Below are 15,467 nucleotides of genomic sequence, written 5' to 3'. Positions count from 1 at the left end.
CTTTTTGTTGTTTGAAGTGACAACCTTTGACCCGATCAGCCTCTAAAGTGTCTTGCAGAATCAATAAAAGGGCACATTTAAGCTGTTTTGGAAGCACAGGAACCCATCCAAGCCACACTTATCTCTCATGGATTTTATTTCCCTTTCATGCTTTTAATACAAATTCATCACTTGAACTGTACACCTATGTACAAGTAAGATTCTCCTGACCACACAAACAACAAAATGGGCAAACCAACCTTCTGCAACTTCAAGCCAGATATCAATATTCAAAACATACAATTAAAAAGTATTTTAAGACTTTTCTTCTAGATTTTGAGTCAACATGTTCATGTCAAAAGTGTGACATGTGAGCAGCAAACTGACATAATGAAACATTTTTTTTTTAAGTTTACAAGCTACTTTTCACATCAGCAGCATTTGAAAACATTTATCACCACTCAAAATAAAACTGCAAAACTTTTTCACAAAATTGAGGTGACCTTCCCATCTTTCATTAATTTAACGGAGTAACCATTGTAGTCACTTAAAAGTGCTGATTGCAGAACTTAACAGCAAAAACACATTCAGATTTTATGCTTGTTCTCATATTTGCGTGACATGTTGCACATGGATTTTATACAATAATAACAAAGTCCACATACAGTGCAGTTTGTAGAAATGATGGATTATTATAACTAGAATATTAGTCCAATTAGGATATAGAACGCAACAACAACACAATCTGTAAACATTGCTGTTTGAGAATGGAGCTATTGTTTGTGCCTCATAAGAGCAGCCTATTCCTTCATTGTTCTGATTTAAATCTTTAATGATATTGTTTATCCAACGACTGAAAATTCTCCACATATTGACAAAATGTGCCTCATATCTTCATCACTCTTCACACATCCCTTTGATCAACCGTGCAGTGATAACCATGAAGGCACTGTGAGGGAACTGACACAAGCTGAATCACAGTTGCTCAATTTTGCCACAAGATGAACAGTGTCTTATTTACACCAGGGTTTAGTGCACCTCTGAGATGTCTTCATGAAGAAAAAAAATTGCAATGTCATTTGTTGTGGCTCCTGAACAGTCATGGTTTGAGGAACCACGTGGCAACCAGAATCACTCCTCACCCTGCCTCCATTTCTGAGACTCCTCCTGTCGTGCATCAGGGTGAATCTGGTTCCTCATCCCACCCAGGACATTGGAGGTGGCTTCAGTGGCCATTATGAGAGGTTTGACCACTGCTGGTGGGAGCTGGCGGAGAACTCCACCCACTGCCCCCGTCATCCCACGCTGCTCGTGTTCCCGGGTGGCTGTGTCATAGATGGTCAGAGCCGTGTCTGTGATCCCCTGTAGGCAAAACATCCTCATTTAACAGTCTCTTAAACCCTTTTCACACATATGGAAATCTCCTGAAAAACTCCGGAGATTTGGCTATCCGGAGGGACTTTAGGCTATATGTGAATGCAAACAGCCGCATTTTTCGCACGGACTTTACCCGGAGTTTCTCCGGCCAGACCCCTAGTATTTTATCCGCAGAAAGTCCGAGTGAGCTGATGTCTGAACGCGGCAGCATATACTCCGGAGATTTCAATTCGAGCCAATGGGACCCTAGTGACGTTTATATACAGTGACTGCATAAAGTGTCTGCACGCGACCACTACGATCACATAATTAAACGGCTGCATTATGTTTTCTGTTCGTCAGTATGTTGTTCTCCGCTCTTTTGTGGATGTTGTCATTCCATTGGATTACACATAGCTTTGATATAAAGGCAAATATTCTCATTATAACGTCGTCAGAGTCAGCAGGAGAGTCCGCTGACTCTGTTGCTTCGGCCGCTACTTCCACGTTGTTTTTTTACGTCACGTCTTACCTCGGGAAATCCCCCGATACCCCCTCCCCTCTGACAGATATAGCCCCCCCGCTGTGAGGAGCATATGTGAACGGCTTGGTCGGGAGAATCTCCGGAGCTGTCCTCCTGTAATTATCTAGATATTATCCGGAGTGCATATGTGAAAACGGCTTTTGTTTAGTTGTCATTGAATTGAAATTGCTTTATGCATGTTTTTTTATTACCTCTTTTACCACGGTATAGGCTTTGGCTACACCTTCCCTCAGGTCCACAGGCTGATGAGCCAGTCTGTAATGGGAGAACCGTTTAATCCTCTTCATATCCCTCTCATCGGGGACAGGAGACACCATGTCATATGCTGTCTCTGCTGCTGCCTGATAAATACCAAGACAACAATGGATAGGTTTGATGCCTGCTTTAGTAGAATGGGACATTTTAGTGACAATGGAAAGGTGAGTTTACCTGGATTGTCCGCACCATCCTGTTGGTGAGCTCCAGAGCAGCCATAGCAGTGGAAGTCCCAAAAGAGGCGGTGCCACGCTGAAAGCCTCGGACTATCCGACCATCCTTCCTATACTGCTCAATGGGTAGCCACACCAGGTCTCTGAATCCCTGAACTGAACAGAAAATTGAACAAAGTTTATGACAGAAATCATGAGTTACACATTTGCTTTAATTTAACTTTTTAATTTGTTACCATAAATGATAATAAATCAGGCACACAATGACATTTAGGTATCACTACAAGCATTCAGAACATGTGTTGGTCTCACCTAGTTGTACCAAAGAGTGGATTGGTCCCACTCCACCCAATAACCCTGGAAGCTGGTTCTTCTTTATGTCATTTAGCCACTCATTTATTGCGTATGAAAATAGCTTATCCACACCTAATAATCTAAAACAACAAGAGAACAAGAACAAGACAAGTGTAAGTTTCTTAAGATAGGAATAACTTGTTACGGATGTGTTTTTATGGTATGAAAAAAACATTTTCTCTCATATTGGATACATTTATGATAACAAATTAGCATTACTGTCTCCTGATATAGATTACTGAGACAAACTCACCCTTGTCGATAGCAAAGGCGACGCAGTTTCAGCTCTGAACAGTTCAACTGTGTCAACCCGATGATGATCCCTGCAAATGTTCCCTGAAAAAGAGCAGTCCAAAAATGATCATAAAGCACAAAAAATAATGTGGGACTAATACATAGCTGGACTGAATATGCACCTGCTCCATTGAAACGTGTTTTCCATGGTAATCCAAGCGAATGGGAACCTCAGAGGTAAATCGAAACTCCCTGTAGGGGGAAAAAAAAGAACAGACTAGTAGTTTTTAAAATGATTCCTTCAAAAAGGAGTTGAATATATTTTTAGTTATTTTCCACTGACCTAAAGAAGATTGGTTGATCTATGAAGGGAGCAGCAGAGGTGTCGATGTCGTTCCCTTCCTCCCTGCTAGGCGTAGAGAATCCATTGTGGCTCAGGCGCCTCTGAGCGGGTACTGAGATGATTGGGGCCGGGTCCTGGCTGCTGCCGGCGTGCTTGGAGAAGCTGCAGGAGATCTCTGGAGCGGACGCTTTTTTTGTGGTAACACAGACAGCTGCGGAGGAAAATATTATCAGGAGCTAGTAACTGAAAGTGAGGGGTTATGCTACTGTCACTTGTGGATAATGAAAGAAAGTTACCCTCTTGGACAGGCGGTGAAAAAAACTCAACTTCAGTAGCAAGACTAGTAAAGAAGTCCTTCAAGAAGAAAAGGGCATCCTACAGAAAAACAAGTCACTGTTGGTTACATAAAGTTAATGAGAATGCAGATCTGTTTGTTTCACACCCTGGAAACATCTACCTGATCAGAGTCGCTTACCTGATCGATATTTAGGCGAAGAGGCATCAGAGAAACACGCAAACAGCACTCCTGGGGAGCCTGGCCTGACTCGGGACACATGTGCAGCGCCTTAACTGTCAACTAAATCCAAAAGCAAACATCTTGTGAGATGTTACATCAGGGCCAAGGCTTCACAGCGTTACAGGAATGTGTTGTCTTCCTTACCATGTTAGAGTGAGCTTTTCGGGGCATTTCCTTGCTTGAATACAAGTAGAGGAACTTGTTCATCTGTGAGGTAGCCAGTCTGTCGCGGATCTCCAAGTCCTGTACAACGAACACCTGCCGGGAGACGGGATGATCCATCGCCGGCCCAGAAGCCACTTGAGTCTGCGGGTAAACCTCATGCTGAAATCTCAACTAAGGAAAAGATGAGAGAAGAGCTGTATTTCTGTAGAGAAAGGACCCAAAGATGTCATCTGTAAGAGTGTGTCAGTATGAACCTTTTACCTTGCTGAGCTGTATCTCCATCAGGACGTCAGGGTTCCTCCCTTTGCCTCCTCCTGTGCGTCCTGAAGTCTTGACCTGCCTCACTGGAGTTTGAGAGGGAGAGCTATGGGGTGTAGTCCTGCAAAACAGAAAATATCACAAAATGTAGACAAGCTGTTTCTCTAGTTGCACAAAAAAAAAGTGTTTTTTCACTGTTACAAAGTGTATGACTTACCCGTGGCTTCTAGCTGGTGAAACTGTGTAAGTAGTACTAAAGTCTTTCCCCCCGTAGAGGTGCCAGATGACAGAGATCTCTTTGATGAGGTATCGCACCTCTGGGATCGGAAAGTTCACGGCTCCACGACTGGAGTCACTCCCATATAGAGGCGGGCTGAAGTGATTGTCTTTGATTTCCACAGCTTCTGAAGTAAGCTTCTTCACCACTGGCTCCTGATCAACATCCTGAAACACATTTCACTTACAGTGAGCTTACACAGATCTTCAGCTTCAGCAAAAACAGTTAGAGGAGACCATCCTGACCTCTCCTCTTGAACCTGGTGTCTCTAGGATACAAAAGTCATCGGTCTCCTGGGCTAGTGTAGGCACAGGAGTGATGAGAGGAGAGTGAAGCATGGGGTAGGTGGGGCTTAAATCTTGGGTTAAATTCCCACTCTCATCTGGGAACAAGAACAGGTCAGAGCGAGGCGCGTCTTGGTCCTGATTCCGCTCCTCGTGTGCACCTACAGACGTGTGGAAAAGGAGGAAATCTAGTGAGAGAAAGTTACATCATTTATGGATTTTAAACTTCCATCAATACCAAAAAACAAGTCTTCACCATTCTGTTGCAGCCCTGGAGCATGCTGCCCGTCAGTTTCCTCCATAGCTTCACTCATCAGATCCTGCAACATCTGCTGTTCCGTCTCAGCAAGCAGCGGGGTCTGAGATGTGGGCCTGCTAGGAAACTCCACCTGTTCAAACACACACACTCAATTTAAGCATGCATCACCTGTGTTTTTGTACTTCTGACTCGTGCTGGTGTCCCTGCTGACCTTGGTTCTCTGTGTAGTGCTGCTGTGCTTGGTCTCCGGCTCTGAAGGCGGCAGTAAGTCTCCATAGCTGGCGACGTACTGGATAAGATTCATGAGGGCGGCGCAGGAGTCCGAACACGTTCTGATGTGAATAACATCACTGGAGCATCGCAGCTCAAATCTGGGCTCTGACTATAACCAAAGAGACGGTACAAAATTTAAGGGACAAATTCAGTTTAAATCACTGATTTAATTTAGGGGCAGGTACTGCTTACCAATTTTCCATCCACTCCAGGTTTGACTGCCGTAATCCTCAACTCCAGTGTTCCCATGTCAACCACTTGGACATAGTCTGTTACAAAAAAAAGTAAAATTTCTAAAAGCTGCAGGTAAACATTATGAGACGTTTCCGTCATAACCATTACTGAAGTCAACCTACCACGTGCTAGATTGACGGAGACAGCGTTACTCTTGTCCGAGAGAAACAGAGCTGCTTCATCCAAAATGATCCTGCACACAAAATATCACACTCAGCAAAGACTACTTTTACTGGATACGTAGTTTCAGTTAAGAAACCAGCCGCACCTTCATACCTGAGTGTTGATGAAGAGAGGTCTAATGAGACACTGCTGGAGATGCTGAAAGTCTCAACAACCAGCAGCGATCTGAGTGGCAGGTAAAGGGGTCTGCTCAAGAGAAAGAGAAATGCCACAATTGAACACTCACACAGATAACAAATGGCTCATTGATTAAAGGGAGGTCTGAAGTTGACTCTACCTGTAGTCCAGGGAGCAGCTCCACAGGTGTAAATGAAGGGTGGTGACGGACGTGGGAGGGGCGTAACCCAATACAGGCTCATCCGAAACATTCAGAAAGTCAACGATCTGTTGCACATTGATTACTATTAGATGATTTGAATCCATTATATTTCCCTCAAGTTCTCTCTGAGCATTGATTGAAGATTGATTGAAAAGAGATTCTATAAGAGAGACAGGTAAGTGGTAGCTCGTACCTGGTCGTACCAGCCCAGGCTGGGAGGGACCACTCTGTGCTGGAGTGTGGCTCCTCTCACTCCGACAGCAATCAGAAACTCCTGCATAAAAAAGAACACATCGGGCTGCCTGATGAACTTTCAACAGAAAATCTGGGCTATACAGAAAATGATTGGCTGAATGGGTTAAAAACATGTATATTTAGGTATATTTCAGTTGACTGGTGACTGCTATCACATGGGTATACGAACTCATGACTCAGAATTTGGGTTGTAGAATTAATCAATTAAAGTAATTCCATTTGAAAACAGACCCACCCAAAGGGCTAATGTGGTCACATAATGGTCTGTTGAGGTTTGAAGTCATAACAAAGATGCATTTTACTGATATGTGGATTCATGTTAGTTCAATAAATTCTCTAAAAATAAAATAATAATCCTGCTTAGAGTCACTCCAAGGGGTCACAAGGTTCTTCTACAATCAGATAACTGCTCTATGGGGAAAATTATCATACTTCCTGTTTACCTGTCAGTGATTTCATTTACTCTACCTTGACATTGCGTTCTGCGTTCTGTGATGAGATTTTCACGGCGACAGACACCATGCTGCGGGCCTCCAGACCGATGCCCTCCGAGGGTGTCGAGGATCTCTCAGGAGATGTCTCTGATTGGTAGATAGTCGGCTCTAACCAGTGTGGGTGTGTCCTGTATGGTAACTTGATTTCTGAGACGGAGGTGCCTCCATCCAGAAGTCCTGAGCAGATTAATAGAGGAAGACTTTAGTAAAATAGGTACAGTATTTGTGTAGAAGTGTCATTACAACAGGGATGTAGAAATAATGTACAGTAGTAATCTATACGTTTTAAGGACAGGTTATCACTAAATATCATGTAAAGACCATTTGAAATAAGAGTGAATATGCAGTCAGTTTACCTTGATGATACATGCAGACATTACTAGTGTGGAAGCAGATGTAGTGTTGATCTTTATAGCCTTCGTACTGCGTCACACTGAAGAGCACAGCATTCTTCACCTCCAGCCAGAACTCGCCATGTTTGTTTTTCAGCACAGTTTTATCCTCCTTCTAGGAAAAAAAAAAACAGAAAATAATTCCATTACAGAAAACAAGCTTACATGCTTAGAATCTTGCTGAGGGTGTGATAAAAAAACACATGATTTAAGTTCACCTTTGCATTAGTCTGGAGAGCCACAAGGCCATGATTGACACTGAGGACGACAGAGAACAAGCTCTGAGAGGTCTTACACTGGGATTTGGGTTTTTTCTTCTTGCGAGACCTGGGGCCGAGGTCAGACGCAGGACAGTAGTAGTGCATGGTCTCCTCCTCAGAGCCACTGGTCTCATCTGAAAGCACAACATTAAGCATGTTCAGTAAGTGACTGCACTATACACATTTGTACTCATATGATGAGAGTCAGGCACATGGGAAACGTTTTTAGCGGCCTCACCCTCGGGACCAGTGGCGCGGAACTGGCTGAAGCTGTCTTTGGAGTAAGTGTTGATCAGCTGACTGGCAACAGAAAGTCCGACTCCATAGGGCATGCTTTCCACCGTCTCAACTGGAGAAGGAGCAGTGGGCTCCCACAGCAGCAGGTCATTGTTTATCCTTGATATGGAGAATATAGGTTTGGAACAAGGTTGGGGTTTAGTATCCTTGAAGGCATCTTGTTAAAGTCTACTCTATTCTTCATTTTTAATGGCTGTCAATAAGACGTATCTAACTGAAGAGTAGCATGTTTCATGCAATACAATCGGGAAATTCAATGGTACAAAAACTTAGACAGCAGGTAATCTGTTATTTCAACGACTTTAAAGCACATTTTTAAAAATGAAAGAAATTCAGAAGCTAACTGCTTTATGGCCTACAGTATTTCTCAAACATTTTCTATCTTTTATGACAAAAATCTATCTTACGAATTCCATACCTGTTATGTAGTTTTTCATAGAATGTCTTGTTGGGAAGAACTAACTGCACATTGGGGAAACACAACTCAAGAATTAAGCGAGAGTTGTTCATGGTTTTTTCCTGAAACTCCGTCATCTCTGCGACATCGCCAGGAATAACCATCTAGATTTAAAAAGGCACACAGAAAACCAGATTTCCATAACAGGGGCTCATCACCATCTTCACTGTCAACAGGTTAAGGATGCAAAGCAGCACTCGTGTTGCTTTTTGCATAATGATGCATCTGTCACTCATCGTTATTCATCATTCAGAGGATACCCCTCTTCTGAATGCAAATCTGTGCAGCTGCACAAATACATCATAGACATTGCAAAAACAACTTGACAATTAAGCAAATGTAAAGATCCAATATGTGAGTTATCTACTGAATTAAATCATTAAAGGACCTTACTATATTATTAGACATTAAAGAAGCATGATATGTTGAAGTGCTGGCTTCTCTGTAAACAGTGCAGCAGCCAGTATGTCCTCCTAAGTTTCAATTCTGGAGAGGTTTGCTTTTATTTCGACTAGAGAAGACAGGTGATTGTAACGCAACCCCAACACCACAGTTTTCCCTCTCACCCCTTAGATTGACAGGCAAATAGCAAACCAACAGGTGTGGCAGCAATATAAGCGGGCAAGGTTCAGATTTAACTGATTCTACCGGGGCAAAAAAGTCTCTGTATTTTCTAAATAAGCTTCACCACCAGGAACCTGGGAAAAGTAGGATTCATATTGGAAATTAAGAGATAGAGAAGATAAAGTGAAGCTTTAGGACAATATGCATGCACATCGGCTCTAAGGAGGAGGGGGCAGGGAGAAACAGCTCCCTTCAATGTTTTGAATTTGGACTGTAGATTTTAGATGCTACGTGTCAGAGTTGAATACTGGTCCTTTAAAGAGTTTTTTTTTTTTTTATATTAGGAAATGTGTGTACTTCTTTTTGTGAAATGCAACAATATCATTCACATCTATGGAATGATGTTTTGAAGAGTTCTAAATTGGGTTCATTAAAAAAAATTAAACAGTTATTTCATGTTTTAAAGAAGATATGCTGCAATTTAGCACCAAGATACGTTTTTATAAATGAAATATTTTCCTGATGTCAAGAATTTGGATTGATGTGTTCCTTAAGCCATGAGCTACCTCTTCATTCTCATACATAACCCTTCGTGATGAAAAGGGTGATGGTTCCGGTTTCCCAAAGTCGCACACGTCCTTCAGTGAATGAGCGGCCCCTTCCTCCTCCTCCTCTTCTAGAGAATGGTCCTCAGCCCCCTCGTCATCTTCAGCCGTCACCCGCTCAAGAATGGAGTGGACCGCAGTGGGGTTCATCTTCAGCACAACCCTGTTCAGAGAGGTGTAATATCACTGAGAGATGATGCTAAAGTAGACGTCGCTTTGAGTTTGGTTTGTTGAACTTACCTCGGCCAATCAAATTTGACACTTTCAGATGTTGTCATGTCTCCGTCCATGGTGTGTGATACTCTGAGGAAACGGGCTGCTTGTTGATCGGGCTCCTCCTGAAACTTACCTGTGCAAGGCAACAAAAACAAATTAGGGCAATGATTAAAATGATGCATGGAAAGTGTTTTCCCTCCTTTAGTCAACATACAAATTAGCTCTCTGAAGGTCAGCTCCATCTTGGTTTGGTCCGGTGAGCTGCCACCCATGAATTCTGTTTTCATTTCCAGGTCCTCCAGCTCCAGGATGAGAACTTCCTTCTGCAAAGACTTCTTGAACCAGGGCCCTCTCTCCTGATCCGAGCGCAGGTCAGGGATGGGGAAGCGGACTGCAAGGCCAAGCATCGGGGCACTGACAGTCAGCAATATGTGACAGTTGGTTGGAGTATGGCTGTCATCAAGGAAGACCTCTGTAAAGGCCTTATGCTGTGAAATGAGTTTAAAGAGACTCATATTTAGAGAACATACTAGCTCATGAGTCTATAAGTATGATATTTATTGTTGCCTTTTTAAGTATGACATGGTGGCAATTTACACACCATCACTCTACACTTTAATATTTTATATGAAACAATTATGTGTCTAAAATGTCTTATAATCTTCATTAACATATCTTAGGATTCCTTACCAAGCTGACATGTTTATTATATGATGTGTATAAATGGGAGGCCATCAGCTCTGTAGTTGCCAGCTTCTGAGGTTGCAGTAAAGAATTCAGTCGATCCACGATGCTAATGTCGAGCTCAGAGCGCACGGGGCCCAGCTCCACCTGGATCTCAGCTTTCCTGGGGATGGTGCTGAGGCGAACCTGGCCTCCCTGCAGAGAACCAAAAGGTGGACTTGAGTAGAGGCATGAAGGTGACACAGTAATAAGTTTGATTTTAGATGTAAAAGTTAGTGCTGTGGATGAAAATTGGACCTATACGTTACCTGAGGGCCTCTGCGCTCAGCCTGTTTGTAGAGCAGGTGAAGGCAGGTGGTGAGTGGTACTTCAGCACTGGACGGGGTGTCAAATGTCAGGAGCTGAAGTGTGACAGAGTTGCTAATGAGACACACTCCTAACGTCGTGCCAGTAGCAATAGACAGGCTATAGAATTTGTATGTGGTTTTAAATAGTACAGAATTCAGTGCAGTGCAAAATGTGCACATCTCAGGCTTAAAATGCTGACCTCAGTGTACTGAATGCCTCTTTGGGAGCCACCGAAGACAGTCTCCGAGGGGAACAGACACTCCAGAAACTCCATCTGGTTAAGGGAGACGTCAGTGCTGAAAGTCCGCAGACTGGACCCCTGACAGTGCTCGTAGTTTATCTTCAGGCCCTGGCCAACAAACCTGTTAATATTAGCCCAGATCAGACACATTTAAAAGTGAAATCACAAATTATACAGATATGCGAGGTTATAGGACACCAATTGTAATCGTGCAAAACAGGAATTGAAAACAAACCTGAGGTGGTCATGGGGGCAGGCCTGGTTAAACATGGTCCGAGACTGAATAAAAGCAGCTGGTGCCAGGCCGCCTGGGCCCACCATGCTGAAGAAGTGTGCCGCCATCGGACCGAGTGGACTGGGAGCAGCGTCTGGAGGTGGCAGCGGGTCGATGTGGAGGACTGAGACAGCCAGACTACTCAGAGTCAGCTTGAGCACCAGCTCTGGCCTCGACTCATCCCCGTGTGTTTTGGATGGATGGGCTGAAACACAACACAAATGCAGATCTGCATTCAGATACACTTTAGTGTTACTGTTCCCATAGAGCGAAATACTTCACCAGGTGATCTCACTGACAATTATTTCTACGACAACAGATAAAGATCTTATCAGTGATTATGCTGATGTTGTCGTTTTTTTAGAATGAAAGCCACAAACTGCTTTCACTCTCTGAAGTAAATATCAACACAGGGACTGGCATTTACAGGAAAATGTGTTTGTTTATATATTGTGATACTTACAATTCTGTCTCAGTAATTTTTGAGGGAGTTGTGAATCCCTCGACTGGAAGGGAGTTTCATTAGTCTGCTTTTCTCTTTGTCGAGGTACATCCATGTAATCATCCCACAGACCCTGCGAACATTGATTTGGTGTCAGACAGTTAGAAAAGCTGACACAAAAACAAAAAAATCCTTTTGTAAAATATTCATTGAAATGAGATTTCTCATGATCTAAGAGAGTAAATGGACAACTCTCTATAAAACATTCACCCACATTACATTTTCATTTGTCCGTAAGTCAAAAACCAAACGGGTGAGAACTTACTGTTGCATTCCCAGAAGGAGATTCTCCCGGGGAGGCAGAGTAGTTGCTGTTAAGTGACAAATCCAAGTCAACGGTGGGTGGTTCACCCAGAGGAGGGAGGGATGACAAGCTGTGAGACATGTCCATATCCGCCATGGAGAAGAACACGTCATCTACACCACCCACGGATGTGTTCAAAAAAGGAGAACGCAAGGTTAAAACTTAATGTAATTAATGCAACAGTCACATCTAATTGTTGAGAAAGGTCAGCTAGAATATGTTGTTTTAGTCCAACCTCGACTGGACACGGTTCTGGTGGTCTGGCTCTCAAAGAGGTCAGGGTCTGATCCTGGAACAGCACTATCCTTCTTCAGACAGCGGTTCAGTTCCATGTGGAGCCGATACTCATCCTCCTGCTGCATGGGTCGGCTCTTTCTATCCTTTGCCCATTCCTGTGCAGCTTTACAGAAAGAACAAAAGAAAATGTATTTTATATCCAAATAACAAAACTTTGTAACATTGTTGTTGTTCACCTTCATCTATCATTAGAGGGGTTGCTTACCTCCACCAGAGAAAGCTCCAAACAAGTCCAGAAGAAGATGAACTTGCCGCGGGGACAGCAGAATAATAAGTGTATCAATATGTCCAACAACATCCAGCTGGAAAACAGAGTGTGCAAAACACTGTTTGTAACAGCAATCACCTGCAGTTCATAATATAATCATCAATAATAATCACAAACGTTTGCGCCTAACAAGTTTCCTATTTAAGAGATGGTTCATTTACCTTTGCTCCAGGCATAGCTAGGTTGTTTTTCAGAGTGAGGGATAACTCGATTTTACCACCGAGGCTCCCAATCTGCACTGGTTCAAACGGTGTTGTGGAGGATACCGGCTCTGTGAACTGGGGGTGAGGCTCACATATTATTTTGGGATTCCAGCTAGGCGAGAGTTTTGGCTCGGTTTCCTGTAAAATAAATGAGATGTTTTTTTTTTTTTTGAAGGCCTTCACCTTCCCCTTTGTTTGGATACAGTTTTCATGACATGCTTCACCAACCGTTTGAGTGGGTGAAGATTTACAGCCAACACGGGACACATCTGAAAACTCATCCCAAAACACGGTGATGCCTTCCATCTGCAAGTTTTTATGTGCAAATGTTGTCGGCTGGTGCACGTTCACATTAGAACTCTCTTCGCCTGTCTCATCGCAGTAAACAATCCTGAAAGGCAAACACAGAACACAGTTAGCATAACAAGCAGTTTCACTTTCATCAATTTCTTTTGGATCGACTATAGATTATACATTAAAAAAAGTGAAATGATGGGTGATGGCAGAATTATTTACAATACTTTTGAAAGTGTTTGTTGTCTCACTGACAGCAAAAAACTTACTTGTTGATTCGAACCTCAAGACCGATTCCAGTTTTCGAATTTTCTGGAATGTGCTCGACTCGGAGAACAGTATCCAAAAATGTCACTTTAACTCTTCTCAGAACTGCAAGATGTTCAAGGACAACACATTATAAACAATACTAGCTTTGCAAACTTCTTTTTATGTTGTTTAAAAGTAATTACAGTTAAACAGACATAATATACCTGTCTCTATAGTTTCTGCAAACTTCTCTAACCCTTCAAAAGGCTGGAAGCTTTCTCCCATATCATCAGTGAGTTTCTGGCTCAGACATTCTTTGGCAAGCTGCATGCTACTGGTCATGAAACTGGACCAGTACATTGGCTCAGTACCAGATGCTGAAAGAGTAAAACAGTAATTTACTTGTCAACTGAATTCATCTATTGATTTGTTCACACAAAAACAATTTCTCACAGCTGAAAAAGCGTCTCCTTAGTAAGGAGTCCTTACCCACTCGTGGCCTTGGTCTGAGCACCATCTCCAAACCCTTGACCTCTAGGGCGCAGTTTTCCTGTAGCAGGGCTGCCCATGGGACAGTAAGAGAAATTGTCTGGATAAACCCTGCGATTACCTCAAAAGGGGCATCTGCTGTCTCAAGGAGCTCATTGAGGGACTAAAGAACAAGAAATAATTATGAAGCTTCTCTTTTGTTCAGGTGGATTTTGCACATAAAACAAAGACATTGATCTGCTGCATTGATCTGCCACAGGGCTGACACTTCACATACCCATTTATCCAGTGGCACTTGTGCAAGGGACCCAGTGCCTTGATAAAGGTCTAAACTGAGCTGATCCAGGCTTAGCTTTTCCTGCAGAAAGTTGCCAAGGTACCGGTGCAAGAGGTACCTGCATGCCCGCTTCTTGATAGACTCAGAAAATGGCCAAGGCATCTTAACTCAACAGGTGAGCAGGGCACAGGTACTGAAAGGGATCTTGATGTTCTGCAACCAGAATGCTACAACTATTGCAACAGCTTCGATTTAGTCACTGGTGTTGTCATCCTGTCGGCTTGAAGACACTGAGAGAGTGTGTACTCAAACACCCTTCATATCCCAAGATTAGGGACACTTTAGAGGATGTGTTAACACTCAGGGATATGTGTGGGAAATGGTCCGGGTCCGACTCCAGTTTGCTTCGCCTGTAGACAGACAAACACACGGTGCCTGCTTTGTCATTTGTTTACAACACAGTCCAAATCAACAAGCTCCATCAATGCTTCAATTTGTGAAGTGTGCATTCAATAGCCTTGCATTAACGGAATAGCAATAGCAGTCCAGATAACGTTGTTGTTATCTCAAGCATGCACTTGTTCATGTTCTAGTAAAGACAAACGCACTTGCGAAATAACTGTTAGCATGTCAACAGCTACCATTAGCCATGTCTGCTAAATCAGATCTGTCATGTTGTTCACTAAATGGTAGCTGCTGCCTGGACAAAGGCATGACACTTAGCTAACTAGCCGACTAGCACAGTTAGCTTGTAGATTAACCACTCCTACCAGCAAATCAAGGCAGAATTAGCATAGCCGGCAAACGTCAGGCTAGGCTTGTAGCAGGACTTGCTTGCTAGTTGGCTAGCTAGGTAACCCCTAAAACCCAACACATCTCAAGTTATCTACCTTCACATGTAACATGCACACTGACAGAAATCACAACACACAGTTACAACCAACCAGTTGCTGACACGCGTGAGGACGTGACAAAGCTGACTGTTTCAGTGCGGCTAACAAGTTACCTTCTGACAGAGTTGTTTACAAACACTTTCATGACTCCGCACTGAGCCGACACGCTCCTGGGTGGGATTAGCCGATGACGTCATAACATGGCGGAACCGTGCAGCCCGTGGGACGATCAAAGATTTGTTTATTTTTTTTTAGTAATTTAGAAATAAATCGGGAACGATCAAGTCAAAGGCCCGACGTGCGTTAATGTATCTTTAGCTTTTTTTTTTTTTTATTGCACAAATTTGACCCTGAACGGTTGTTGATCTTATTAACGCTCCTCTGACTGAAGCTTCCCGAATAGCTCCGAGTAAGCCCGAAGCTTCCCGAATACATCCGAGTGAGCTCGAAGCTTCCCGAATAGATCCGAGTGAGCCCGAAGCTTCCCGAATAGAGCCGAGTGAGCCCGAAGCTTCCCGAATAGATCCGAGTGAGCTCGAAGCTTCCCGAATAGATCCGAGTGAGCTCGAAGCTTCCCGAATAGTTCCTAATGAGCTC

At 43.2% G+C, this 15,467-nt stretch overlaps 1 protein-coding gene across 1 annotated transcript; it reads right to left on the bottom strand.

The window, feature by feature from the left end:
* Nucleotides 1-118: 118 nt before the first annotated feature.
* atg2b (autophagy related 2B) lies at nucleotides 119-15,124 on the bottom strand. The gene is made up of 43 exons (XM_020630026.3): nucleotides 14,984-15,124; nucleotides 13,978-14,387; nucleotides 13,701-13,863; nucleotides 13,436-13,588; nucleotides 13,232-13,334; nucleotides 12,897-13,059; nucleotides 12,627-12,806; nucleotides 12,403-12,499; nucleotides 12,136-12,300; nucleotides 11,862-12,013; nucleotides 11,558-11,669; nucleotides 11,056-11,299; nucleotides 10,779-10,941; nucleotides 10,540-10,632; nucleotides 10,238-10,426; nucleotides 9,762-10,035; nucleotides 9,572-9,680; nucleotides 9,293-9,494; nucleotides 8,124-8,266; nucleotides 7,647-7,804; nucleotides 7,367-7,542; nucleotides 7,113-7,263; nucleotides 6,731-6,933; nucleotides 6,201-6,281; nucleotides 5,966-6,072; nucleotides 5,782-5,874; nucleotides 5,628-5,698; nucleotides 5,464-5,540; nucleotides 5,210-5,380; nucleotides 4,996-5,128; nucleotides 4,701-4,900; nucleotides 4,396-4,622; nucleotides 4,182-4,299; nucleotides 3,900-4,091; nucleotides 3,714-3,815; nucleotides 3,535-3,613; nucleotides 3,239-3,449; nucleotides 3,078-3,147; nucleotides 2,915-2,997; nucleotides 2,620-2,741; nucleotides 2,309-2,463; nucleotides 2,071-2,220; nucleotides 119-1,341 (listed from the first exon to the last, which is right to left on the bottom strand). Exons 2-43 carry the CDS (start codon nucleotides 14,137-14,139, stop codon nucleotides 1,111-1,113), a joined length of 6,228 nt encoding a protein of 2,075 aa, XP_020485682.2. The 5' UTR covers nucleotides 14,140-14,387; nucleotides 14,984-15,124; the 3' UTR covers nucleotides 119-1,110.
* Between the last annotated feature and the right edge of the window lie 343 nt (nucleotides 15,125-15,467).

Source organism: Labrus bergylta, chromosome 18 (assembly GCF_963930695.1).
Source record: "Labrus bergylta chromosome 18, fLabBer1.1, whole genome shotgun sequence".
Lineage (NCBI taxonomy): Eukaryota > Metazoa > Chordata > Actinopteri > Labriformes > Labridae > Labrus > Labrus bergylta.
The sequence above is the reverse complement of the archived record's forward strand: the minus strand, read 5'-3'. Positions and strand labels throughout refer to the sequence as shown.

Excerpts from the sequence above, each read along its gene's own strand:
- atg2b (XM_020630026.3), bottom strand. The coding sequence starts at position 14,139 with ATGCCTTGGCCATTTTCTGAGTCTATCAAGAAGCGGGCATGCAGGTAC. Across the intron at positions 7,264-7,366 it reads CTCTCCAGACTAATGCAAAG|AAGGAGGATAAAACTGTGCT; the intron begins GTGAACTTAAAT and ends TTTTTTTCCTAG. Across the intron at positions 1,342-2,070 it reads CCTATACCGTGGTAAAAGAG|GGGATCACAGACACGGCTCT; the intron begins GTAATAAAAAAA and ends TTTTGCCTACAG.